The 27,653-nt window shown below is 44.7% G+C and overlaps 2 protein-coding genes across 5 annotated transcripts in view; both read left to right on the forward strand.

Annotated features, from left to right (window-relative positions):
- Nucleotides 1-18,752, forward strand: part of LOC106577688 (FMR1 autosomal homolog 1) — a 29,722-nt gene extending 10,970 nt beyond the window's left edge. Inside the window, exons 2-17 of one of the 4 annotated variants that reach the window (XM_014156011.2) lie at nt 2,007-2,059; nt 5,033-5,126; nt 5,917-6,003; nt 7,229-7,377; nt 7,824-7,917; nt 8,151-8,267; nt 8,363-8,533; nt 8,632-8,710; nt 8,903-9,060; nt 9,643-9,729; nt 13,913-14,141; nt 14,800-14,979; nt 15,289-15,489; nt 15,634-15,738; nt 15,911-15,996; nt 16,085-18,752. In XM_014156011.2, the coding sequence (XP_014011486.1) occupies nt 2,007-2,059; nt 5,033-5,126; nt 5,917-6,003; nt 7,229-7,377; nt 7,824-7,917; nt 8,151-8,267; nt 8,363-8,533; nt 8,632-8,710; nt 8,903-9,060; nt 9,643-9,729; nt 13,913-14,141; nt 14,800-14,979; nt 15,289-15,489; nt 15,634-15,738; nt 15,911-15,996; nt 16,085-16,192 (1,998 nt within the window). In that variant the 3' untranslated portion in view covers nt 16,193-18,752. The remainder of the gene's footprint in view (nt 1-2,006; nt 2,060-5,032; nt 5,127-5,916; nt 6,004-7,228; nt 7,378-7,823; nt 7,918-8,150; nt 8,268-8,362; nt 8,534-8,631; nt 8,711-8,902; nt 9,061-9,642; nt 9,730-13,912; nt 14,142-14,799; nt 14,980-15,288; nt 15,490-15,633; nt 15,739-15,910; nt 15,997-16,084) is intronic. The other 3 variants (XM_014156013.2, XM_014156014.2, XM_014156012.2) reach the window with 3 other exon arrangements.
- Nucleotides 18,753-19,000: 248 nt separating this feature from the next.
- On the forward strand, nt 19,001-27,650 carry LOC106577689 (prostaglandin D2 receptor 2). Its single transcript, XM_014156015.2, has 2 exons — nt 19,001-21,133; nt 23,918-27,650. The coding sequence occupies exon 2, from the start codon at nt 23,983-23,985 to the stop codon at nt 25,156-25,158; it is 1,176 nt and encodes a 391-aa protein (XP_014011490.1). The 5' UTR covers nt 19,001-21,133; nt 23,918-23,982; the 3' UTR covers nt 25,159-27,650.
- Nucleotides 27,651-27,653: the final 3 nt, after the last annotated feature.

Here is a 27,653-nt window from a genome sequence, read left to right on the forward strand (position 1 = left end):
TCGGGCTTGGCCCCTTAGTTTCAGTGAAGGGTAATCTAAACGATGTAGCATACACTGACATTGTACACGATTCTGTGCTTCCAACTTTGTGGCAACAGTTTGGGGAAGGCCCTTTACGGTTTCAGAGTGACAATGCCCCCTTGCACAAAGTGAGGTCCATACAGAAATGGTTTGTCGAGATCGGTGTGGAAGAACTTGTCTGGCCTACACAGAGCACTGACCTCAATCCCATCGAACACCTTCGGGATGATTTGAAACGCCGGCTGCGAACCAGGCCTAATCGCCCGATATCGGTGCTCGACCTCAATAATAATCTTGTGGTTGAATGGAAGCAAGTCCCCGCAGCCATGTTCCAACATCTAGTGGAAGCCTTCCCAGAAGAGTGTAGGCTGTTTATAGTATTATGCGTGTGAATACTTTGGAACAGATTTCCAAAATTCAAGTCACTTGGAGTGGATTTGCTGGTATTTGTAGTCTTATGTCCAACAATATTAAAACAGAAAAAAAACGTCCTTACACAGGTGCTTACAGGGACGTCGTCCTATACCAGGGTTGTGTAGAGTAGACCTGGCACCCCCACGCCTGAGTGGTCCGTCTTTGGCCATGTGGGGAGTTCTCCTAGTGCAGCACATGGCTGGAGAAGGAGTGACCTCACTGTACCACCGGGAATGACACTCTAACCTCTGTGCTCTCATGCCAAAAGGCTTGCCTGACCTTTGACCTGGTTGTAAAATGAACACCATTCATTAGAACTACTTCAGTAAGCCATGTATTGGAATATACTATGCCCGTCTCCTATCATCAAACAAGGCAGCTATCCAAAGTGGGGTTTTTTCTCCCCCCCCCTCTGGTAACTACTAGCTAGCTAGTCTCTGTGGCACTAGCCTGCAGTTTGAGTGACAGCAACACAGACAGTGGCAGTTTGAATTGCACTGTCACAACACAATCTGGCGTCCCTCTGGCTCATTGGCCGTCTCTCTGGGGCTGTCTCTCTCTGCCTAAAAGTGGCAGCAGTAGAACTGAAGTTATTGTTAGATTGTGTAGTATAAGGGAATCTGATGCTATCACTTGTAAGGGCTTTCAGTATGTATAACGCCTGCGCTGCCTCTCCAAACCTTAGGTTTCCTTTCCAGCAGGTGAAGCTCTGACAATCACTCTCCCTCTCAGGCCCTACTGCCAGTGACCTCTTGGCCCCATATAAGGCAGTGTAACACTGAGCACCATGGCAACCTCCCTCCACTACTCCCAACTCCCACCCTAGTGGGGAGTTAATGGCACAGTGTGACAGATCTGTAGAGGGCTGACTGATGGATGGGAGACAGATTTGGAGGAGTCGTCTCTCTTGTAATTGCTGTTGATCCAGTATCACCTAACTTTCTCCAGTGGGGTGGGTCGTGTTGTGCACTTTTGATCTGCGTGCACGCTTGTGCAGTCGGACCTAGGGTTGTGACGGTCATGGAATTGTGGATAACGGTAATTGGCCAGCCAAATTACTGCGGTCACCGTAATAACCGTTCGAACAGCAACACATTTTTACTCACGTTTTCTCCTCCGCTCCTGACTGCATGTACTGCAATAAAAATGAAATGAATAATATGGGAGTCCTCATTCAAGTCAGAGACGATAATGAGTAGACTGGCGACCATTGCAAGTGTACGCATGGGAGCAAACCAGGAGGTTAAAGGACGTGTAACCTTAAATGTGCCGTGATTTGTTTATTCAACTCGACTAACATGACAAACAGTCCATTTGGATGAACATTATACATTTTTGCAAGGTGCAACGTTTCATCACGTTGAGTCCATGTTACTGTAGAAAAGGACTCAACTGCACGAATGCCCCGCCGCCCCCTCTTCAGTCAGCTGTTTGTTCCACAATTTATTATTTTAAACAGTTATGCTGGTTATTTTATTTTCAGGACTCTTCATCCATAACCGTACCAGCCCTAGAGAGCTGTTTTTACCCTCTGACAGGCATACGCATCAACCTTTTCTCCTCTTTTTCAGGGGTTCATCAAAGATGTCCACGAAGACTCACTCACAATAGTATTTGAGAACAAGTAAGTTGTTATTTACACTCGTGACGGGTAGTAGCCCCTCTATTTGTGAGTCACAGGTTTATCCTAGTTAGACACACACACCAGTCTACCCACGCTGCTCAAGTCATCGCTCTCCCCCAGTCCCTTGGGTTTGTTTTACTCTCTTCCTCAAATCCCCATTTCAGCACCACCTGTGCTCGGCACACGGCTGTCCACAAAACCCTTTATAGTAACTCCTACCCCCCCCCCCCCCATTCCTCTTTCTCTAGTTGACTCTGTCGTCTGTGGTGTCCCTAAATATAGTCCTCTGAGGTGTACAGGCAGGCGCACTGGACAGTGGCCCCTGACATTCTTGGGATGGTTCTGCTGTTCCATCACCCCCCCCTGCCCTTGCTTGTGGAGGAGGAGCTGTTTGTGTGAGATACTACATGACTGATTGAAACCTGTGCTTTCTAGGAGTGCCTGCTTCGGCACTTAGATACTATTTTTAAGAATGTCTTGTTCATATTTTCACCACTGTCCTCAATCTGTGTACAGTTCAACCCTATTTTATTTGAGGGCTAGCCTATATTAAAATGATCATGAACCCCCTCACTTAGTGAGCGTAAGTATCTTTCTGTGAATTTGATGCCAGTAGGTTGAACTAAGCTGCAGTCCATTGAGCTGTTTTTAGACCGAGCTCTCGTTTTTAGTGTTTTAGATAAATACACACACTACCTCCCCGATATACTAGTTCTGTAATCCACTGACGTTTCTGATGATTATTCTAATCGTCTCGCTCACTTTGCCTTTATATACACACACACACACACACACACACACACACACACACACACACACACACACACACACACAATGTAGATAATTTATCTACTGTAGATTATAGGTGCCATCTTAGGATCATTACCAAATGTAATTGAGTTACACTCATTAAGTTTATGGCTTTTCCCACAGCAAACATACAGTTGAAGTCGGAAGTTCACACACACTTAGAGTGGAGTCATTAACTCGTTTTTCAACCACTCCACAAATTTCTTGTTAACAAACTATAGTATTGGCAAGTCGGTTAGGACATCTACTTTGTGCACAACACAAGTAATTTTTCCAACAATTGTTTACAGACAGATTAATTCACTATCACAATTCCAGTGGGTCAGAAGTGTACATACACTAAGTTGACTGTGCCATTAAACAGCTTGGACAATTCCAGAAAATGTCATGGCTTTAGAAGCTTCTGATAGGCTAATTGACATAATTTGAGTCAATTGGAGGTGTACCTGTGGATGTATTTCGAGGCCTAGCTTCAAACTCAGTGCTTCTTTGCTTGACATCAAAAGACATCAGCCAAGACCTCAGAAAATAAATTGTAGACCTCCACAAGTCTGGTTCATCCTTGGGAGCAATTTCCAAATGCCTGAAGGTACCACGTTCATCTGTACAGACAATAGTATGCAAGTATATACACCATGAGACCACGCAGCCGTCATACCGCTCAGGAAGGAGACGCGTTCTGTCTCCTAGAGATGAACATACTTTGGTGCGAAAAGTGCAAATCAATCCCAGAACAACAGCAAAGGACCTTGTGAAGATGCTGGAGAAAACCGGTACAAAAGTATCTATATCCACAGTAAAACGAGTCCTATATTGACATAACCTGAAAGGCCGCTCAGCAAGGAAGAAGCCACTGCTCCAAAACACGCCGTAAAAAGGTCAGACTACGGTGAGCAACTGCACATGGGGACAAAGATTGTACTTTTTGGAGAAATGTCCTCTGGTCTGATGAAACAAAAATAGAACTGTTTGGCCATAATGACCTTTTATGTTTGCAAGCCTCCCCCTTTTTCCTCGAATCTGAAGAACACCATCCCAACCGTGATGCACGGGGGTGGCAGCATCATGTTGTGGGGGTGCTTTGCTGCAGGAGGGACTGGTGCACTTCACAAAATAGATGGCATCATGAGGGAGGAGAATTATGTCAGACATCAGTCAGGAAGTTAAAGCTTGGTTGCAAATGGGTCTTCCAAATGGACATTGACCCCAAGCATCCTTCCAAAGTTGGAAAATTTGTGGGCGTAACTAAAAAAGCGCTTGCGAGCAAGGAGGCCTACAAACCTGACTCAGTTACACCAGCTCTGTCAGGAGGAATACGTCAAAATTCACCTAACTTCTTGTGGAAGGCTACCTGAAACGTTTGACCCAAGTTGAACAATTTAAAGGCAATGCTACCAAATACTAATTGAGTGTATGTAAACTTCTGACCCACTGGGAATGCGATGAAAGAAATAAAAGCTGAAATAAATCATTCTCTACTATTATTCTGACATTTCACATTCTGAAAATAAAGTGGTGATCCTAACTGACCTAAAACATCTTTTTATTTTTTATTTTTTTAACTAGGATAACATTTCAGGAAATGTGAAACTGAGTTTCAATGTATTTGGCTAAGGTGTATGTAAACTTCTGACTTCAACTGTACATTACTCCCTTTCTCTTTCCCTGGCCTTCACTGACTGTCACCATGAGATTTGTCTGTCAGGCAGCAGGACTATTAAGCCTTATGTTAGGGGTTGACACTCTTGGGTCTTGTCTCCTGTGTTTCTTAGTAGTTCTTTCATTAGAGTCTATGTTCTGGAAACACACACACACACTAGGGCTCTACACACTGACCTTTTTTTACAAGGAGCACGTGTGTCCCTAAGTTAAAATGTAGATGCCCACAGACATTTAGGAGCACAATGAAAAATACGAAATTCCCGGTCTCACAGCAAAATATTTCAGTGCATATGTGAGTAAAATGGCCGCACTGTAGAGCCCTGCACGCATGCAGATGCAAGAGAAAGTGTTAAGGGTAGTGGACTTGTTTCCTGTTATAAATCACATGACATGAAGAGGGAGTCAGCCGATGTTGTAGTCTTTTCAGGTTTCTCCAGTTTGTAAGATGGCTGACCGGTGTATGTTTGATTGTTTGGCCTCTCTCCCTGTCCCCCTAAAAAGCTGGCAACCAGAGAGACAGCTGCCCTTCAGTGACGTGCGGCTGCCGCCCCCAGCCGACTACCACAAGGACATCGGCGAGGGAGAGGAGGTTGAGGTACGCCAGGCTGTTCATGTCATGTCGCAGACCTCACTATCTCCCTCTAGGGTTGCAAAACTGATTCTAGAGAAGTTCCAGGAATCTTCCACCCCCCCCCCAGAAATCCCGGTTTTCCCCCAGTAAACTGTGATGTCATACATGGTCCCGTACCATACATTAATCCATATCACTATCAACGGTTTAGTTTGCTTCCTCCGCAATGATTCCAGTCATAGCTGGAGATTACTACCCATGCGGCAGTTCCCTGCTAGTCAAGGGATTACCCGGAGTCCTGTTCACCACGGCAGCGTGATGTAGAGGGAGATTAACCACGGTCCAATTTAGACATGATTAGCCAGCTAGGATTCCATTCATCACAGCAGCACTCATTATTGCCATTGAGACAAACTCATCTCATTGTCTATATTTATTTATATCTCCTACATTCACAATTATGACTTTCCTATAGGTTTTTCACACCTGAAAGTGATGGTTTATGTTACATAGATTTGTGAAGAAATATTCCCTCTTTTTGTAATTGCCCAGTTATTTTCCTCTCATTGCTCTGGTACCATCCTTGCTGTATGCGTCCCTAAGCAGGTATTAGGGTTGCAAAATTATGGGAACTTTCCCAGGTTTTCTAGAAATCTTGATTTGGAAGATTCCTGTATACAGGAGAAAATGGGCCTAAACAGGAAATCTAGATTATTATTTTTTTAACAAGGGACATAGTGGGATTTTGCATCCCTTGCAGGTATAAACTCTCTCTGTCCAGCTTTAATCATCTCTCCTCTCTACCCCTCCCCAGGTTTACTCCAGGGCCAACGAGCAGGAGCCATGTGGCTGGTGGCTGGCCCGGGTGAGAATGATGAAGGGAGAGGTGAGTCAGGGACTGGTGAGTTAGGGGTTGGGTGCACGCTGGGGCCGGCATGGGGTCGGTGCGGGGGCACGGTGTGTGTTCGTAAGGAGTCGAGTTTCACTCTAATGTGAACGGAGGCATGAAGAATAGCTCGATCTCAACCAATACTTTAGCTATTTAGTCCTCTTTTCAACATCAAGATCAGTCCAGGTCGCCATTTGGTGCACCCTCGTGTCATGTGCATGTTGTGTGATGAATCAGCTTTTTACACACCCTCCTCATCTACTATGGGATATCCCTCAGTCATTCCTTGGCTGGACCGACCGACAGCAGTCTAATGTAGGTTAATAGGGTCAGCTAAGGCAGCAGGAAGCGCATGGTGTGTTTAAAGCAGGCTGGCCCATACTGTAGGGCCACCCAGACTATATACAGATTCTAGATTCCATATTGACCCCTACACCTGACGCACTTCTGTAGATCAGAAAGCATTTGCTAGGTGCAATTATGGGGGAAGTTTCACCTAGTCTATGAGAAGGAACACTGAAGCAACTACCATTTGTTTTATACCTCTTCAATCCTCTCATCTTCAGGAGTGGCTAGGTGTTTTCTTCCTGAATCGGCCCCCTATTCCCTATATAGTGCACTACTTTTGACCAGAGCTCTATGGGAATCAAACAGGTACACTATGGGTCAGTAGGGTGATACTGAGGAGGCGTTAGTTATTGAGGCCTCGTGCTGTGTGACGCAAGATACGACAATTGCATTTGGATCCGTGATGAAGGCCTGTTGGAATGTCCGCTTTGTTTAGTGATGGTTTTAATACTGGCCTTAGAGCATGGTGTGTTCCATCTCTCTCTCCTCCCTCTTTCTCGCTCTCATTCTGAGTCAGAGTGGACTAGAAAAAGGACTTGGTTCATCAATCAAATGAATAAAACCTAAGCTGGATGAAATATTAAAGAGAAGTGCCATTTTTGATTTACTTTCCCTAAAACCCCTATTAATCTTCAATGTGATGGAGAAATAAGTTGTCTGTGGTATGAATGCAGTCTTGGTCTGTTTTAGATTTGTTGCGGTGTTTGCCCACTAGGTAGTTGGGTAGTATTAACGTGTCTAGCCTGACTGAATATAGCCCTCCCCTTACTATTTGGCCCATATATTCATATGGGTCTGTCTCTATTGATTAAATACTCTTCAGCACTACTTTTATTTCTCTTGCCATTTTTTCTTCTTCTGAGAACCCTTCTCTCTTTGAACCCTTCAGTTCTACGTCATCGAGTACGCAGCCTGCGATGCCACATACAACGAGATCGTCACGCACGAACGCATCCGGCCCGTCAACCCCAACAGCCCCTCCTCCCGAAACTCCTTCCACAAGGTCCCCATCGCTGTCCCAGAAGACCTCCGGGACATGTGAGTGTCTGACCCTGGCACTGCACTACACCAGCCTCACCACTGGTGGCGGCGTAGCACTGCACTACACCAGCCTCACCACTGGTGGCGCCGTAGCACTGCACTCAGACTGACCGTCTACGGGTGTTACTCCAGTTATCACTGGAGTATATTGCTTTGACATGAAATGGCAAACCTATTTCCTATTTAGTGCACTATTTTTTTTGACCGTTTTGTCTCGCGCAAGTCAAGGCCCGTGCAAGGCTACATATACTCACTTATAGAACGTAGTGCACTATGTAGGTTATAGGGTGCTATTTGTGAGGGGGTTCTTGTTACATTGAAATGTCATCTGAGCTTTGTCGTGTTTGGGCAGGCCAATGGCCTCTTTCTCAGTAGCTACATAGTGCGTTGTTATTGTTGTGAGTAACTGTGGATTCACCCAGAGTTTATTGTTGGACCAACAGCTGTGCGAACGACAACATCCACAAAGACTTCAGGAAAGCCATCGGAGCCAACTGTATCTTCTACAGTGCAGCCTCACACGAGCTCACCGTGCTGGTCAGTATCACAACAAATACTGCTTCCAGGGCCTGTATTCACTAAGCTTCTCAGAGTAGGAGTGCTGATCTAGGATCAATTTAGCCTTTTTAGGTAATTCATAAGGTTATATGGACTGGGGGCTTGATCCTATATCAGCACAACTACTCCGACATGTTTTTAATACGGACCCTAGTTTTGTCCTTTTTTTCCTGTAAAAGTAGCTTTCTCACGCTAATTCTCTCTTTCTCTAGTCAACGAACGAGACGTCAGTAAAGCGTGCTGCTCTCCTGAGCGACATGCACTTCCGCAGCATCCGTACCAAGCTCATGCTCATGTCCCGCAACGAAGAAGCCACTAAACACCTTGAGGTACAAATGCACATCATGTTCATTCAATTAAAATGTAACTTGGAGACCACCGTCAAAATGTCGAGACATACACCCTTTTCTCTTTGCACCCCCAGACCAGTAAGCAGCTGGCGTCAGCATACCAGGAGGAGGTGAAGGTAAGGGAAGACCTGATGGGTCTGGCCATCGGCTCCCACGGTGCCAACATCCAGCAGGCCAGGAAGGTGCCCGGCGTCACCGCCATCGAACTGGAGGAGGAGAGCTGCACCTTCAGGATCTACGGAGAGGTGTGTGTGGTCGTGTTTGTGCGTGTGTTTAGGTGAGAGAGGGGTCTTGGTGTGTGTCAGTCTTTGTCTCTATGTATAATGGCTCGTTTGCATTGCAGACTCCAGAAGCAGTCAAACTGGCCAGGGTTTTCCTGGAGTTCAAAGAAGACTACTTCCAGGTGCCCAGGAACCTCGTAGGTGAGTTAAAGCACCTACCCATGATTTAGTCAATCACAAAATGTCCTGTGAATGTATATATACATGTATTGAGAAACAATGATACGATCTCAATTGTGCCGTCTTTTATAATTTTAATATAAACCAGACTCGTCCAACTATTCCTTAGTCTCCAAATGTCCACCTTTTCTTCCCCCCCCTCTCCTCTCCCAGGCAAAGTGATCGGCAAGAACGGAAAAGTCATCCAGGAGATCGTAGACAAGTCGGGTGTGGTTCGGGTCCGGATCGAGGGGGACAACGACAAAAAGCTTCCCCGGGAGGAGGTAGGCAGGCAGGGGGCTGGCAGAGAAGACACTGCCCCTAAACAAGAGGTGAATGGATCGCTGCGACCGCTCTAACAATAACCGTACCATGGTGTTAATTACCGCTTCTATGTTTTCACCGTCACCACCATCGTCTCTGTCAAAATTCTGATAGCTTTCCCAACATTTCCAGAGATTCTGGTTGGAAGATTTCTGGAATTAGGAGAGAATAAGCAGGAAATCCAGCAGTCCTTCAACTGGGATTTCTGTACAACCATAAGCTCTGTCTATAGGCTGCCAGTTGTCCCATTTCAGTTTCCACAGCATGTCTGTACTGTACGTCACCCGTTCTAGAGGGGTTGGCTGGGGTCTCTCATCGGTTGGTGTTTGTGTGTTGTTCAGTGTGCTTTCTTGTGATTGTGAGCGTACACGCAAGTTTTCTAAAATGTTTCCTTCAAAGAGAACCCTCTTTCATTCAGCGTATTTCTACGTCAACGTAAATACACCGGTTCTTTGGCCCTTGCGAAAATGTACAAATGTCCATGACTAAACAGCAGGACTCGCCCTCCTCAAATTCATGACGCGCTCTCCACTAGTAAGTCTGCTCTACCAGTCTACTGTCTTACATCCTCCTCTCCTCCTCCTCTCCAGGGCATGGTCCCCTTCGTCTTTGTGGGAACTAAGGAGAACATCAGCAATGCCCAGGCCCTGCTAGAGTACCATGTGGCCTACCTACAGGTGAGACACACAGGCAGAAACCTGTACAGAGACCACCAGACAAATAATAGGCACTCAGCCCTCTGCTCATGTCAATCAAACCTCGGATCCCTTTTTTACGATATCACTGTGGCCTGACAGACCCTTTAGGTTCCGTACTGTCAGCTACAGTGCCTTCAGAAAGTATTCACTCCTCTTTTTCCACATTTTGTTAAAGGCTGAATTGTATTAAATTGAGATTTAATGATGTCAAAGTGGATTTTTTTTTTGGAAATGTTTAGAAATTAATTGAAAATGGGAAGCTGAGATGTCTTGAGTCAATACATATTAAACCCCTTTTGTTATGGCTTAATACGTTAAATGGACTCTTTGCAATAGTGTTTAACATTTTTAATACCTCATCTCTGTACCGCACACGCAATTATCTGTAAGGTCCCTCATTCGAGCAGTGAATTTGAAACATTCAACCACGAAGACCAGGGAGGTTTTCAAATGTCTCGCAAAGGGCAGCTATTGGTAGATGGGTAAAAATAAAAAAAAGCAGATAATGAATGTCCCTTTGAGCATGGTGAAGTTATTAATTACATTTTGGATGGTATATCAATACACCCAGTTACTACAAAGATACAGGCATCCTTCCTGACTCAGTTGCCGGAAATGAAGGAAACTGCTCAGGGATTTCACCATGAGGCCAATGCTGACTTTACAGCCATTAAAATCACTGTTTTAATGTGGGAGAACTGAGGTTTGGTCCACATTAGTCACTCCACAATACTAACCTAAATGACAGACTGAAAAGGAAGCCTGTACAGAATAAAATGTTCCAAAACATGCATCCTTTTGCAAAATTGCACTAAATTAAACTCAATGTCCTGGTATAAAACTTTATATTTGTGGCAAACACAACACATCACTGTGTACCACTCTTCATATTTTCAAGCATGGTGGTGGCTGCGATGTTATGGGTATGCTTGTCATCGGCAAGGACTACACTTTCTTTTGGGGGGGGATAAAAAAGCAACAGAATTAAGCTAAGCACAGGCAAAAACCTGGTTGTCTGCTTTCCAACAGACACTGGGAAACAAATTCACCTTTCAGGAGGACAATAACCTAAAACACAAGGCCAATGTACGCTGGGGTTGCTTACCAAGACGACATTATGTTCCTGAGTGGCATAATTTTGACTTAAATCACTTAAACCCAAGACTTCAAAATGGCTGTCAAGCAATGTTCAATAACCAACTTCACAGAGCTTGAATAATTTAAAGAATGTGGAAATATTGTACAATCCAGGTGTGCAAAGCTCTTAGACTTACCCAGAAAGACTCTCAGCTGTAATCGCTGCCAAAGGTGATTCTAATCTGTATTGATTTAGGGGTTTGAATACTTATGTAAATTCTGCTTCTGTATTTCATTTTCAATAAATTTGCAGGAATGTCTCAACATGTTTTCACTTTGTTATTATGGGGTATTGTGTGTAGCTCGAATTCAGGCTGTAACAGACCAATGCGGAGTACGTCGAGGGGGTATGAATACTTTCTCAAGGCACTGTATATGTTGACCCTATATGCCTCTGAATATCTAGAGTAAGCCTAGGCACTGAATAACTGGCCAATGGCCTGAATATACACGTATGGTAGGCGTTCCCTTACCCACAGTTCTAGGATCAAATTACCCTCCCCCATCATAACCTTAACCATAGAAGGAAATTAATATCTGACTCTGAATCAGGAGCAAGTTCTAATCTACCTACTTGTGAACATGTGGAAACTAGTGTCTTTCAATAGGTGATGTTCTGTGTACTGTACACTGTATGGGGACTTGTGGGGTGGGTGGGGGTGCCAGATCATTTCAGATTGGTCACCTATCCCCGTCCCCCCCAGTCCCCCCTCCATCCACCCTTCACCTCATGTGAAAGCTGCTGAGAGTAGCTCCGTTTTGCCCTTACCCTGTGTGCTTTTATAAATAGTCCCCTGCTCAGGGTTGGGAAGAGGGGGTAGCGGTGTAGATTACAGGTTATCTGGACCGTAGCCTCCCAAAATAACGCCTCTACCCATCCTTGCACCCCCTTGCTCCTTGTCAGCCACCTCCCTCAAGGGTCAGCTGTTCAGCAGCTGTTGCCTTCTGAAGTGACACCCTCAGCCACCTCACCTAACCAAAAGGCCCCAGTGAACTGCTGTCTGTGTACTTGATCCCCAGCCCTTACACTCCTAAACTGATCCGGCTACCCACAGTCTTGCCCACACTGCAGAACTGAAAAAGAGATGTCAGTCTAGAAAAGGCTTTTTTCCTTCTCCAGATACTGAAATTTCATGTCAAACTGTTGCAATATGGCCCATAGAACTCTCGTCAAAAGTAGTGCACAATATAGGGAATGTGATGCCATTTTGGGATGGGCCCTGTATGTTTCAAAATAAATGTTTGCCAGCCCACAGAGGTCCAGGCTCTTTGCCCACAAGATATTCTTTCCGTCTATGTTGTAATGAAAGAAGACGAGTAGGCGGCCAGTACTTTTCAATAAACTTCAGTGGACTATTAACAGGATATATTTACATAAGAATACATATGGGAGCAGTCAGTGCATCAGGACCCACAACTGCAACGCGTTTCAACTAGTCTTCCTCAGGCAGCATATGTTCTAACGTGCTCTGCCCTATAGGAATGTGTCTAGGATGTACACTAGCGTTCAAAAGTTTGGGGTCACTTAGAAATGTCCCTTTTTTTGAAAAAAAACAAACAAATTTTTCTCCTTTCAAATAACATCAAATTGATCAGAAATACAGTGTAGACATGGTTAATGTTGTAAATGACTATTGTAGCTGGAAACAGCAGTTTCTTTTTTAATGGAATTTCTACACAGGCCCATTATCAGCAACCATCACCCCTGTGTTCCAGTGGCACGTTGTGTAAGCTAATCCAAGTTTATCATTATAAAAGGCTAATTGATCATTAGAAAACCCTTTTGCAATTATGTTAGCACAGCGGAAAACTGTTCTGATAAAAGAAGCAATAGAACTGTCCTTTCGACTGGTTGAGTATCTGGAGCATCAGCATTTGTGGGTTTGATTACAGGCTCAAAATGGCCAGAAACAAAGAACTTTCTTCTAAAACTCAGTCTATTATTGTTCTGAGAAATGAAGGCTATTCCATGCGAGAAATGTATAAGATCTTCAGTTTCTTGGCCAATGCCGTGTACTACTCCCTTCACAAAACAGCTCAAACTGGCTCTAAGCAGAAGTAGTGCACAATTGAGCAAGAGGACAAGTACATAAGTGTTAGTTTGAGAAACAGACGCCTCACAAGTCCTCAACTGGCAGCGTCATTAAATAGTACCTGCAAAACACCAGTCTCAACGTCAACAGTGAAGAGGCGACTCCGGGATGCTGTTCTTCTAGGTTGAGTTCCTCTATCCAGTGTCTGTTCTTTTTCCCATCTTAATCTTTTATTTTATTGGCCAGTCTGAGATATGGCTTTTTCTTTGCAACTCTGCCTAGAGAGTCGCCTCTTCACTGTTGATGTTGAGACTGGTGTTTTGCGGGTACTATTTCTTATTTCAAGATCTTCAGTTTCTTGGCAATTTCATTTCTCAGAAGAAGACAGTTTCAGAAAAGTTATTTTTCTAGCCATTTTGAATCTGTAATCGAACCAACCAATGCTGATGCTCCAGATACTTAACTAGTCTAAAGAAGGCCAGTTTTATTGCTTCTTTAATCAGAACAACAGTTTTCAGCTGCGCTAACATAATTGCAAAAGGGTTTTCTAATGATCAATTTGCCTTTTTAAAATGATAAACTTGAATTAGCTAACACAACGTGCCATTGGAACACAAAAGTGATATTTGCTGGTAATGGGCCTGCGGTGACGGCGAGAGCGTCTCCTGAGGTCTACCTCTCCCACCCCCTCGCTGGCATCTGTGTCACCCTGCTCACTCTCACCCTCCAGCAGGGAGAACGGGTTGCTGTCTGGGTCTCTCAGCACGTGTGAATTTCTATGTAGAAATTCCATTAAAAACAATCTGTTGTTTCCAGCTACAATAGTCATTTACAACATGAACAATGTCTACACTGTATTTCTGATCAATTGGATTTTTTAATGGACAAAAAAAAGTGCTTTTTCAAACACAAGCGAATTTCTAAGTGACCCCAAACGGTAGTGTATGTTCAAACATGTACTCTGCCCAATAACATGTACTTCTGTCTAACAGGAAGTGGAGCAGCTGCGTCTGGAGCGGCTGCAGATTGACGAGCAGCTCCGTCAGATCGGGGTGGGTTATCGTGCTCCCCCTAGTCGGGTCGGGGGCACCGGCCCCGGGGACAGGGAGAAGGGCTACCTGACGGACGAGAGCAGCAACTCCACCAACCTCCACACCTCCCGCATCTATGGAGGCCGCGGCCGAGGACGCAGGCCCTCCAACAGCCAATACTCTGGATATGGACTAGACAACTCCTTTGATCCCTCTCTGTTTATGACAGATTCTGACTTAACAAACCTGCTTCTTATCGGAATAATTCAATTGCCTTTATGGGTTGTTGGTTCTGTGTGATATTAGTTGTTTGCAGGCTACACTCTGTCAATAGTCTTCAGGGACGATGATCTGGTTAAATTTTGAGCTTTGCTACAGTGAACACCAACCAGTCTGACTCTACTAGGAGAACACCCTTTCTCATGGGTTTGTTGATGAGTTGACTAGTACATACTTAGACAACCAGTAGAACATCCCACGTATGGTGGCAGGTAACAGCGTTCAGAGCGTTGGACTAGTAATCCCCGAGCCGACTAGGATGAAAAGTCGGTCGATCTGCCCTTGAGCAAGGATCTTAACCCTAATTGCTCCAGGGTCGCTGTCAATAATGACTGATCCCTGGCTGAGTGGAATATATACCAAAAAAAATCCTCCATTTTACACCACACACTGTACAGGTTACACACTTGTACATGTGTGAAACAGGACAAATATAAGCACCCTCTATCTGACATAGACCCCATCCCCCCACATCTTCCTCTTTCCTCTTCTCTTTATCCTCTGTTTTTGCTCATCCCTTGTTCTATACCATTGTTTTTATGCTGTATGTTTCTGTCTATGTGTTACAGGTACCAACTCTGAGCAGTCCAACGCCTCTGAGTCTGAGGACCTCAATGAGCGTGACCAGCGGCCTCGGGGCGTGGGTGGAGATGAGCGGGGCTCCCGCCGGGGTGGCAGGGGCCGTGGATCCAACACCGGACGGGGTCGCGGAGGACCAGCCTCACGATCTTCCAACTCAATCAGCTCCGGTACAACACAGGGTTGTAGTCCAAGCTAGGGTTCTGGGTTGTATTCATTAAGCACCAAATGGAAGAAAACTAACGGAATTAGGGAAGTCCTGCCTGAACTTTTCCAATGAGAAACGCTCGTTTGCGTATTCCGTAGCAAATTGTTTTTCTACAGTTAGCCCTAATGAATAGGACCTGGGTGATACAGGCATCTTCCAGGTCAAATCCCATGGTCTAGTTGTTTCTCATAACTGGAAGGTGGTGCAGTTTGATATTGTAGGCCTCATCTCGCCATCTCTCTCACATTCCCTCTTTCTTTCCCCTGTCCAGTGCTGAGGGACCCAGACAGCAACCCGTTCTCCCTGCTGGAGGGTGAGAGTGAGCAGGGTGACACAGATGCCAGCGAGGGGGTGGGAGAGGTAGACCTCAGGAGACGCTCTCGCCGTCGCCGCAATGACCAGGAGCCCAGTGTGATGGATGCCGCTGCCACAGAGTCAGACAGCCAGGCCGGACCCAACGAGAATGGACTGGGTAGGAGGCCTGGAGAGTTAATTTTGTAGAACGCCAGATGGCCATGCTGTGAGACTAGGTTGAAGTATAACGTTTATTTTCTCAGACTTCCTGTCTCTTTTTATATATATATATATATATATATATATTTTTTTTTTTCACCAGATGAGCAGGGCAGACCCCAGCGCCGCAACAGGAGCCGCCGTCGCCGTAACCGCGGCAACCACCCAGAGGGAGGATCTGCCAGCTGTGACAGACTGCCAGTTGAGGGTGAGTAGTGTGTCAGACCGTCCCTCCATGTTGTCAGTCTGGACCTTGGATAGTTTTCTATTCTCTACCCTGTCCTTCCTTAGTCTGATCCCCTCACTGTGTAGCGCTGGGGTTGTCATTGTACTGGATCCCCTGGTTACATCACTGTTCTCTGGGTTGTTTGGTTCTGCAGTGACCGTGGCAGACTACATCTCCCGCGCCGAGTCCCAGAGCCGACAAACCCTTCCCCAGGAAACACTCGCTGCTCCCGAGCTCAAGGTATGTGCGTGCACGCGCACACACACGATGTCAGCTTTTAGTGAAACTGTTAAACTGACCCTTTCCATCCCCTGCTCTCCTTCCTCAGGAGAACGGGAGCAGTGCCAAGAGGGAAGAGCACATGGCCCCCTCCAAGCGTTCCCCTAGCAACGGCATGGCCACACCCAGCGAGACCCTTGTCAACGGCGTCTCGTAGAGGACTAGGCCTCGCCCCCTAAATACCCACGTCTAGAGCAAGACTTCATGGCAAACTCTGTCCCTGCTTGCATTTACTTAAACCTTAAAACAGATGAGTGAAAAACGACAAAATACCAGATTCATACTACTATGAGAGAGAGGGGGGAGAGAAAGTACATAAAACGACAAAAGCATCTTAAAAACACAAGTAATGGTGTATGTTATCCTATCTATCAGTACTTAGTGCTTATTTAAATAAAAAAACAACTAGCTTGCCAGGAAATAGCTGGTGGATACGACTTGATTTTTAAAGAAATAACACAAACAGGACGGGACTTTATTTTTTATTTTTTTTGCAAGTTTTTGTTTTATTTTGATGTTATCACTGGTTTGGACTTTTGGCCGCTCTCCCATTCAAACAGACGTCTTTTACCAGTCTTAAAAGGTCCGGAGGATAGATGATGCTAGCTGGAGGATAGGAGGGATGGGCGGATGAGTCCAAGAGGTGAAGAACAAGTGTCAGGAGTGTTACATTACGTACCCTGGCCTAAATGTCAGTTGGTGATGATGGACAGAAAGTCAAACAGATGTGATTATTGATAGACATTGTGCCTTGAATTTGAAAAAAAAAAAAAAAAACGAGTTTGTTTTTGTTTCATAGGAAAGGGTTTTTTCTTTGAGAAGAGAACAGACCAGTAGCGAGGGAAGGGGGAGTTAAATGATTGCAGAGGTATTAACTGTGGTAATACAGAAAAGAACGAGGGAACGAATGACTGGCCAGAGAGTCTGGTGCCAAACGAGAAATTCAAGGCGCTTGTCCTCCCTAAGAGTGGACTGGACAGCGTTTGGGCTGTGTGTGTGTTTTTGTACGTGTGCACAGTTGAGAGCTGGCAACCCTGGGTCAGTGGTGAGTTCACAATGGCAGGTGAGGCCACTATTGGCTGGGAGGATAGGAAGAGGTGTTGTGTCACTTCCCCTCTCCCTTGCTTGACGCTCGTGTCCAGGGCTGGTCCTACACACAGCCTTTCAGACTGACAGACAAGGAAATAGATTGAGTACTTGATATGTCGATGGATTTAGACTGTAAACAAAACTTCAGTGCCTCTTTCTCCGGGCCTACTGGCTGTGTGGAATAGGGAGGTAGGGTAACATGGCACTGTAGCTCCCAGCCACACTAAAAACGCCTGGGTGAACCGCAGCATGGGAGTCCCAACGCACACGCCACGGTGACCACGAGATGGAGGGAGGTAGGCTGGCCACGTTGTTTCACCCTTCTAGAGGGTCTGTGTGGCGTGGGGGGGAGAGGAGACTGACTGTGTGACGAGCGCAGCTTCAAAAGAGATCAGTAGAGCCATACACACGCACTGTACACACAGATGCACAAACTGCAACCGCAACACGACACTGTTGCAATTCAGTCACGGGCGGTGGGGTGCAGTCAGTGTGGTTACCCCACGTTATGGTCGGAGGAGACGTGAGTGTTTTTGAGATTAACTAACTATAAGCAAGGTGGTTGTCCTGTTCTTAAAAGGTGGCGGGCGAGGGGTGTGAGGGAGGAGACCCAGAAACTCTTATTGGCTTGTGGGCTCATGTTGTTACTGTCGTCTTGGTTACCTCTCTCAACTACTTTTGTTCTTTCCACATCATAGAAAATGTGAAATAAAATGGAAGTGAAATCAACAACTGTCTGAGATGAACTGATTGATTTCTTCTGTCTGAGTTTGCGCTCTATTTTTCTAAATCGATAAACAAGCCAATTTGCATGATCATTTAGCAGTAGCTTTGCATGAGGGAGAGGGTCACGTTTCAGTTTCATCATTACTTCATCCACTACTAGAACTGCTGCTTATGTCCACATGGAATGTGTTTAAGAATCCATACCTTGGAGCAGGGCTCTCAAACATTGTTCCTGGAGAGCTACCATCCTGTAGGCAGGCTTTTGCTCCTACCAGACTGTTGCTCTCCAGAACTAGGGTTGGAGAGCCCTGCCTTAGACACTTTAGTACTGTAGTGGCTTCTCTGACTACCTTTCCACCACTCATTGACCCACAAGATGGCTGCCTTTTTACTGTTATGACTGAGAATAGAATAAGCCCCATTTCTTACTCTTAAGTATTACAATACGTTTTAAACACAAACCTGGAACATCAGTGTTCTCAAAGCCACAAGTATTGAGTGGGTTAAATTGGGATGTGTGTTTACTGAATTAAAATCACCCGGATTGTGTTGACCCCCTTTTGGTTAAACTGTCTGCTTCTGTGTCATGGTATGAGAGCAGAGCACTGATTATTTCAAATAATGAATTCAGTTGTGCATGCCTGCATGTGGGATTAAGAGACCGATTTGAGCACTTAATGTATTGTTTGTGTGAAACGTATACCTCACTCGTGTCTACTGTATCTCCCTCTTTTGGCTCCCTGTATCCCTGTGTCTTTCTGGTTGGGAAGAATGTTGACGTGTGTTTGTGTGTATGCTAGTAGTACTGTTTAGGTACTGTCAACTCTTCACTCTGTGTCAGGTTGTCTCTGGTCTTCTCACTCATGTTCTGATGGCAATAAAGGACTTTTCATTGTTTGATACATTTTTATGTATTTGTCCCTTTGGCTAAATCAGGAGTCTCTGAAATACAAACCTCCCCTACTGATAACCAAGTATTGACTGTTATCACTCATCTGATGATGGTAATATAGATTGAATAGTCTAGATTAATTCCAACCTTTTAAAATTCTACATTTGTCTATTACTGCAGCCTACGCTGATAATGTTTCTACAAACGCACAGAGCTAAACCCTCTTTTCAGTCCTCCTAATATTGTCACTGGGCATTTAGCTGTCTAGTTCAGTGCTCTCCAACCTTGTTCCTGAAGGGCTACCATTCTGTACATTAGGCTGAAACCCTAATCTAGTGCACCTGATTCTAATAATTAGCCTGTTTATAAGCGGAACCAGGTTACTTCCAACTGGGTTTGGATTGAAAACCTACGGAAGGATAGTGGTCCAGGAACAGGGTTGGAGAGCCCTGTTCTAGAGTGACTCATGGCTGATCCAGAGGCAGCAGGGCACCCTGGGTCTCAAATTGCACCTTATTCCCTATATGCCTCAAATGCCGCTCTGGACATTGAAGCCAGTTCCACTGCATATTTTTGTTCCCGTCTTATCAGGGACTGATTTACACCTGGTCCAGGTGTGTGCAGATAATTGTCAGGTATAATTATTCATGAAACTTTGTCTAGTCCGAAGGTTGAAAATGTCTGTCCCAGATTTGAGTAAAGTAGGTTGTGTGTTACACACTACCTCCTATACGTTTTGTTTTAAAGCAGTTAGGTGGCAGACTGCAATTAGTCCACCAGGGGGCAAGTGTACATTTCAAGGGTAAACCTGTTCATAATAGAATGAGTTTCGACAGTTTATCTGAGGCTCTCAGAGGAAGGAAGAGGTACACCACTGTCTCAACACATTTTGCAGTCAGTCCGTACACCCGTTTGAAAAACATCAGCTGCTAGGCTTTGACATTTTAACGTAGTTGTCGTTAATATGTGTATAAATTGTGAATCTAAACTGATAGGATAAACATTGATACAAATGGGTGGCACAGGATCTGATGGACAGGACTGAAAGTACGCTGTTGTAACCCACAGATCAGTGTGGACTGTAGAGCTACATCCCAAATGTCACCCTATTGCTCTGGTCAAAACTAGTGCACTTTGTATAACATGAATGTCTAGCAACTCAAAGGTTGTGAGTTCGAATGTTGTCACGGACAATCCTTCCTCTAACCTTAACCCTGTAACGTATCATACTAAATAGAGTGTCTTGGATTTACGTACAGAATCATACGAATTGCTCTATGACCAGGTTGGTGTTCTGCAATACCTAGGTATGGATTGGGATCCCCAGAGAAATAGGCCCAGGCATTACTAACACACCAGCCCATTTTTCTCCTTGAGGTTCCCATACTGGCCCATTATTAGCACTATGGCCAGTCTGTTTCTGGAAACACCTGAATAGTATTCTAACTAGGCCCTTATCAGTCTGTGAGAACAGAATATATTTCCAACAGTCACTAAATAAGATTTCCTTTGAGATATCATTTGAAATGTTTTATGTTGCTGTGCCTTAGTACCAAAAGCCTATGTTGAGTGGAATCATTTGCATTCCCTATGCAAAGATCGCCTACCCATTTTTAGAACTGCAGGCAATAAACTGCCGATGGACAATGGCACATCACATATCTTGCCCAAGAGGACTTTGAATTTCCTGTTCTACAGAACCTGTCACTGAAGCAAGTCTAATTAGTGATGCAATTGTTGTGCTTGGATTATTGTTTTACTGTCAATGATGCTTTGCCATACATACCATGCATGCAAGTGGAAACGGGTTGAGTAAAGAGTAGTTATTTTGTGTGAATGTTGTGTGACTGGATGCTTTCTCACTTGTTGATGAATTAAGCAATGGTTCACTCACATCTGAAGTTTCCACAGCTGAGTGTGGTATTCGAGCATATTTTTGTGGTCGTCAGCAATCTCTTAATCAGCACTGCAAAGAAACAGCTTGTGTGTGTGAGAGAGAGAAATATATTGCATCAAAAGAGTCGCAGCGCGTATCAAAACCATAAGATTGCATTAAGGAATGACGATACAAACTGCTTTTTCCCCAGGTCCACTTTAAAAAAAATGTTTTTACACATTTTGGGTTAGGTTGAGGTCCTTTTAATTTGTTTTTTCTGAAAGTTCTTCCTCGGCTATATCACCAATAATCAGTAGTCAGTGTATTAACAAGGCGAGATAAACTTATCTTTAATCTGTCAAATGCTTTTCATCCCCAGTTCAACTGACTCGTGGGTGTAACTGCAGGCGTGTCAGTGTGCTTGAATACCCACCAATCATAACTACACTGATCACAACCAGTGCAACAAGTCTCCCAACGTGGACTCAGCAGTGGAGAGAAAATTCTCAGTTAAGGTGCGTTTTTATTTGTAATCTATTCAAAACTATTTTGGAATTTAGAAACATTTTGTATGTGGACTACAAACAGATGAGATCCAGAATAAATTACTCTAAGTTTTGGCTCTGTATTTTTCACTTTAACTGAGAAATGTAGGCTTACAAAAAAGCTGTCATGTAATTTTAGATAGGAAAGTTGAGCCACCCTTGCTTCTCGGAAACCAAAATGTGTCGTTTGACCAAGTATTTAGAAAGAGGTTATCATTTCACGGAGTCTGTGGAGGAAGAAGCAGTTAGCTAGTTAGGTCCAAAAAAACGGATTTTCAACAAGTCAAATGAATTTATTAGAAGTTATGTGATGCTTGTATCTAACCAAAGTAGATAATGTTCTGATTGTTCTATAGATCCGTTGGGCTCTCTCTAAGCTTCAATATGAAGTCCTAAACCTAGCATCCTTGTAGCTGTGTGGGCTAATACAGTGCCTTTGAAAAGTATCAGACCCCTTGACTTTTTCCACATTTTGTTAGGTTACAGCCTTACTCTAAGAAAGTTTTTTTTTAAATCCTCATCAATCTACACACAATACCCCATAGTGATAAAGCAAAAACTGTTTTTTTGTAAATTAAAAAAATAAAATAAAAACTGAAATATCACTCTTTACTCAGTACTTTGTTGAAGCACCTTTGGCAGTTATTACAGCATCAAGTCTTCTTGGGTATGATGCTACAAGCTTGTCACACCACTGCGACCTGTACGCTCTCGTTGGCTGGCCCTCGCTTCATACTCGTCGCCAAACCCACTGGCTCCAGGTCATCTACAAGACCCTGCTAGGTAAAGTCCCCCCTTATCTGCGCTCACTGGTCACCATAGCAGCACCCACCTGTAGCACGCGCTCCAGCAGGTATATCTCTCTGGTCACCCCCAAAGCCAATTCCTCCTTTGGCCGTCTCTCCTTCCAGTTCTCTGCTGCCAATGACTGGAACGAACTACAAAAATCTCTGAAACTGGAGACACATATCTCCCTCACTAGCTTTAAGCACCAGCTGTCAGAGCAGCTCACATATCACTGCACCTGTACATAGCCCATCTATAATTTAGCCCAAACAACTACCTCTTCCCCTACTGTATTTATTTATTTATTTTGCTCCTTTGCACCCCATTATTTATATTTTTACCTTGCACTTTCTTCCACAACAAATCTACCATTCCAGTGTTTTACTTGCTATATTGTATTTACTTTGCCACCATGGCCTTTTTTGCCTTCACCGCCCTTATCTCACCTCATTTGCTCACATTGTAGACTTATTTTTCTACTGTATTATTGACTGTATGTTTGTTTTACTCCATGTGTAACTCTGTGTTGTTGTATGTGTTGAACTGCTTTGCTTTATCTTGGCCAGGTCGCAATTGTAAATGAGAACTTGTTCTCAACTTGCCTACCTGGTTAAATAAAGGTGAAATAAATAAATAAAACACCTGGCTGTAACAAAACAAATATGGAAAACGTCAAGGGATCTGAATACTTTCCGAAGGCACTGTAAAGTCCAAATGTTTGCCTTGGGGTAAGTTGAGCCAATGGTTGAGCAATTATTTTCTTCCCAGGCGTAATGCAATTAATTATCGCTGGGATATGAGGTAACAACAGGGCCTAGTCTATGTTAGAAGTGTAAAAAAATAAAAATAAGTACAAAGTGTTTGTTAGGTGTTAAGCCTGTGTTTAAAAATGCTTAAAATATGTTGAAGGCATACTGCAAACCGCATGCGTATCTGCTAGCAACTTCATACCTGACATGGGAATGGTATCCATGAGTTAAATGGCCTCATTGCCAACATTTCAAAGTATCCCTTTAAAAGACAAAGTGATTGTGTTGAATTGTGTTTGGAAAATAAAGATAGACAGGGTTTTAAAAGGAATTTGTAGGTGGCTTAACTTACCCACAGCTCAATTTAACTTATGTTTACATGAATTCTGATTATTCCCATGAATACACAACATCCTGAAATATATGTAGATATCTTTATTTCCCCTGACAGAGTGATGCTGAATGTAAAAAACCTCAACTTACCCCACTCTCCCCTACTATAGGGTACATTTCCATCAACACAAACACAACGTTCTGTATTAGGAGACTAGCAAAGAGCTAGAACAGAAGTTGTCTATTTGTGCAATGGCTTTCACATGTATAGACAAGGCAAACTTGCACGGAGGATGTGGAGAGATAAGCCATCTCACGCTCTTAACAACTTGAGATGGTAGTGGCAGTTGAAATTTTTCAGGCAAACTTGACATTTCAGTCATGTTAGACAGAAACCACCATGGCTAATAATAAAAAACAATTGCCACTTTGGAGATGGCTTTTACGATGTATTAAAGCGTCAGGAAGCGAGGCAGAGAAGTAGAGGCATGCTAAGAATGTTCTCTGAAGGTTATTGCTAACGTATATACAGTAGAATGTTCCCTTAACTCAGGGTTTCCCAAACTCGGTCCTGGGGTCCCACCTGGGTGGACATTTAGTTTTTTGCCCTAGCGCTACACAGCTAATTCAAATAATCAAAGCTTGATGATCAGGCGATCTCCTGACAACTGATACAAAGGAATGTTTTTGCAACATTCTCATGAAACATGTCTAGAACATTCATATTTTATATTCTGAGAACACGACAACCATGTTCTGTGTATGTTTGGTGTAACGTTGATGGAATATTCTCTTAAATTTCAATCATGCTGTAACTCTGAATTTCCAAGATACGGAATGAGTAGAGTCCTAATTCGTAATGCCTCTTTGCCTTGTTTCTTTGCAGTGTTGTACACAGGAATTCAGAGCCAAAGTGGACAAAGTGTCAGAAGCAGAATCTCAACTGTCAAGATGACCAACTCTAGCAGCAGCCCCGGCTACTGCCCTCTCATCCAGGCCATGGTGAACGCCAGCGTACCCTCCAACTCCTCGGCTGAGGTGGGGGCTCTGAGCCTGGCCACGGTGTGTCTCCACGGCCTGGTCTCCGCCTTCGGCATCCTGGAGAACATCCTCATCCTGGGGGTCGTGGGTTTCCGTGTCCGCCGTACCGTCATCAGCGTGTGGATTCTCAACCTGGCTGCCTCGGACCTCCTGGCCACGGCGTCACTCCCCTTCTTCACCATCTTCCTGGCCCGCGGAGGCACCTGGACCCTGGGCACCACCTTCTGCAAACTCCACTCCTCCGTCTTCTTCCTCAACATGTTCGTCAGCGCCTTCCTGCTGGCGGCCATCTCTCTAGACCGCTGTCTGGTGGTTCACAAGCCCGTCTGGGTCCACAACCGGAGGAATGTGCGGCTGGTCGGCAGGGTATGTGGAATCATCTGGGCCCTGGCTGTGCTCTGTACGGTACCGTACTACCTGTTCCGGGATACTATTCATCGGCATGACGGGCGGGTCATGTGTTACTATAACTACGCCCAGTATCTCCCTGTTAGGAAGTTTGACCTAAAAGAGCTGTGTGAGGCACGCCAGGATGCCCTGGCCTTCGCTAAGCTCCTCCTGGCCTTCATTCTTCCCCTGGTGGTCATTGTGTGGAGCTATGTGTCAGTGACCATTAGTATCGCGCGTCGTGGCCGCAACCGGCACCCTTTCCGCTTCGTTCGGCTAGTGGTAGCGGTGTTGATGAGCTTTGTGGTCTGCTGGGCTCCATACCACGTCTTCAGTGTCCTGGAGGCTGTAGCTCAGTATAGACCCTCCCTCCGGGGCCTCGTGGCCAGCGGCCTGCCCCCCACCGCCAGCCTAGCCTTCCTCAACAGTGTGCTAAACCCCATCCTCTATGTGTTCAGCTGCCCGGACCTGTGCCATAAGATCAGGCAGTCCCTTGCGGCAGTAATGGAGAGCGTGCTGGCGGAGGACCTAGGGGAGTGGTCACGGCGACAAAGCACGCAGAGATCTTCCATCAGTACCTCAGAGCTGCTGCTGAGGGGGAGGAGGTCCCTCAAGAATGTCCCCAGCCTGAGAGGAAGAGACTCTAGGGCGGAGGAGGAGACGGCACAGAAGACGAAGGAACCACACCCTGCTAACTGAGAGGAGGTGTTGTGTCAATGAAGGTTCCGGTGCCAAAGCCAGGTTCGCGTCTAGGTTCTGCAACAGTGGGATACATAATGATCCGTTTAGAAATCATTGCATTTTGAATCCGTGTTATGTACAGCATACACCCAGAAGGATTGAGGGATATATCTTGTGTGTTTTGCAATGGTTTCAGTAGTGTTAAACCAAAGGCTCAGCAATGTGCTAGTATGCTTTTATATTTGCTTGTTGCTTTTTTACGGTACCCATTCCAAGTTGGCTCTGATGCACCCCTGTTCAGTTGCAGACTTGCCTGCTAATGTAAATGGTGACCCACTGGTCTCGCTTCGGCAAGTCACTACTAAGGAAATTCTGGACTCTCTTAGTTATTGATGGTAAAAGTCCACTGGGGCAGACATGCTTGACCCATGTCTTCTACAACTTGCTGTACATATGATTGTGGAACCCTTGACACATATTTTTTATTTATCCATTCTCTTGGGTATTATTCCTAAGGTGTGGAAGGTGGCCCTTGATATCCCACTCCACAAAGGTGGTGATCCCTGCTATCTTCGTAATTATCACCCAATCTCAAAACTTTCATGTCTAGCGAAGATATTAGAAGTCTCTGTAAATTCTCAGCTGCTGTCCTTTTTTAGATGGAAAATGTATTCTGAATGCTCACCAGTCAGGCTTTAGGCCAGGACAGATCACCATCTTGGCTGCTTTATATGGTTAACGCAATAGATAGGAAACAGCACTGCACTGCCCTTTATATTGATCTGTCGAAAGCATTCGATATGGTCGGTCATGCACTCCTGCTACGGAGGCTATCCGAAATTGGTATAGACCAACTGGCCTGTAGCTGGTTCAAAAATGATCTGCACGACAGAAGTAAATGTACACTGAGTGTACAAAACATTAGGAACACCTTCCTAATATTGATTTGCACGCTCTTTTGCCCTCAGACAGCCTCAATTCGTTGGGGGATGGATTCTACAAGGTGTTAAAAGCGTACCACAGGAATGCTGGCCCATGTTGACTCCAATGCTTCCCACAGTTGTGTCAAGTTGGCTGGATGTCCTTTGGGTGGTGGACTATTCTTGATACACACAAGAAACTGTTGAGCATGAAAACCCCATCAGTGTTGCAGTTCTTGACACAAACCGGTGTGCCTGGCACCTACTACGATACTCCATTCAAAGGCACTGAAGTCTTTTCTTTTGCCTATTCACCCTTTGATTGGCACATATACACAATCCATGTTTCAATTGTGTCAAGGCTTAAAAGTCTTTCTTTAGCCTGTCTCCTCCTCTTCATCTACACTGATTGAAGTGGATTTAACAAGTGACATCAATAAGGGATCATAGCTTTCACCTGGATTCACCTGGTAGGCTGGCATGGAAAGAGCCGGTGTTTGTAATGTCTTGTACACTCAGTGTCTATATGCTGATGGAGTTCAGTCTATTTTTTTTTTTAACATAACCAAGGAGTGCCACAAGGCTCAATACTATGCCTTTTACAGTTCACTATTTACATTAATAATGTTTGTCCCTGAATAATAATAATAACGGGCTTACATCTCTATGAGGATTCGTTATTTATTCATGTGCCCCATCAGTGCAGCAGGCCGTTCACGACCCTCGGATTTGATTCAATTCAAGAATCGCTCACCGATCTTAAATTAGTGCTAAATGTTGATAAAACCAAGTTTTTTTTTTTTCAGGTCTTGTGAAATTTATCCTAAAGACCTGCGTATCTGTACCTTGAGAGGTGCCCAAATTGAGCTAGATCCCCATTGTAAGTCTCTACGGTGCCTTTAGAAAGTATTCAGACCCTTTGACTTTTTCCACATTTTGTTACATTACAGCCTTATTCTAAAATGGATTAAATAAAACAAATCCTCAGGAATCTACACACCTTACCCCATAATGACAAGGCAAGAACAGGTTTGTAGAATTTTGGGCAAATGTATTGAATATAAAAAAAACAGAACTTTTTTACATAAGTATTTCCTATGAAACTTGAAATTGAGCTCAGTTGCATCCTGTTTCCATTGATCATCCTTGAGATGTTTCTACCACTTGATTGGAGTACATTGTGGTAAATTCAATTGATTGGACATGATTTTGAAAGGCACACGCCTGTCTATATAAGGTCCCACAATTGACAGTGCATGTCAGAGCAAAAACCAAGCCATGAGGTTGAAGGAATTCCCTATAGGGGGCCGAGACAGGACTGCGTCAAGGCACAGATCTGGGGAAGCGTACCAAAAAATGTCTGCAGCATTAAAAGGTCCCCAAGAACACAGCCCGGCCAACCTGAGCAATCGGGGGTGAAGGGCCTTGGTCAGGAAGGTGACCAAGAACCCAATGGTCACTCTGACAGAGCTCCAGAGTTCCTCTGTGGAGATGGGACAACCTTCCAGAAGGACAGCCATCTCTGCAGCACTCAACCAATTAGGCCTTTATGGTAGAGTGGCCGACGGAAGCCACTCCTCAGTAAATGGCACA

This window comes from Salmo salar, chromosome ssa18 (genome assembly GCF_905237065.1).
Source record: "Salmo salar chromosome ssa18, Ssal_v3.1, whole genome shotgun sequence".
Lineage (NCBI taxonomy): Eukaryota > Metazoa > Chordata > Actinopteri > Salmoniformes > Salmonidae > Salmo > Salmo salar.

Bases quoted from the DNA above. Each gene is read 5' to 3' on its own strand.
- LOC106577689 (XM_014156015.2), top strand. From the start codon at position 23,983: ATGACCAACTCTAGCAGCAGCCCCGGCTACTGCCCTCTCATCCAGGCC.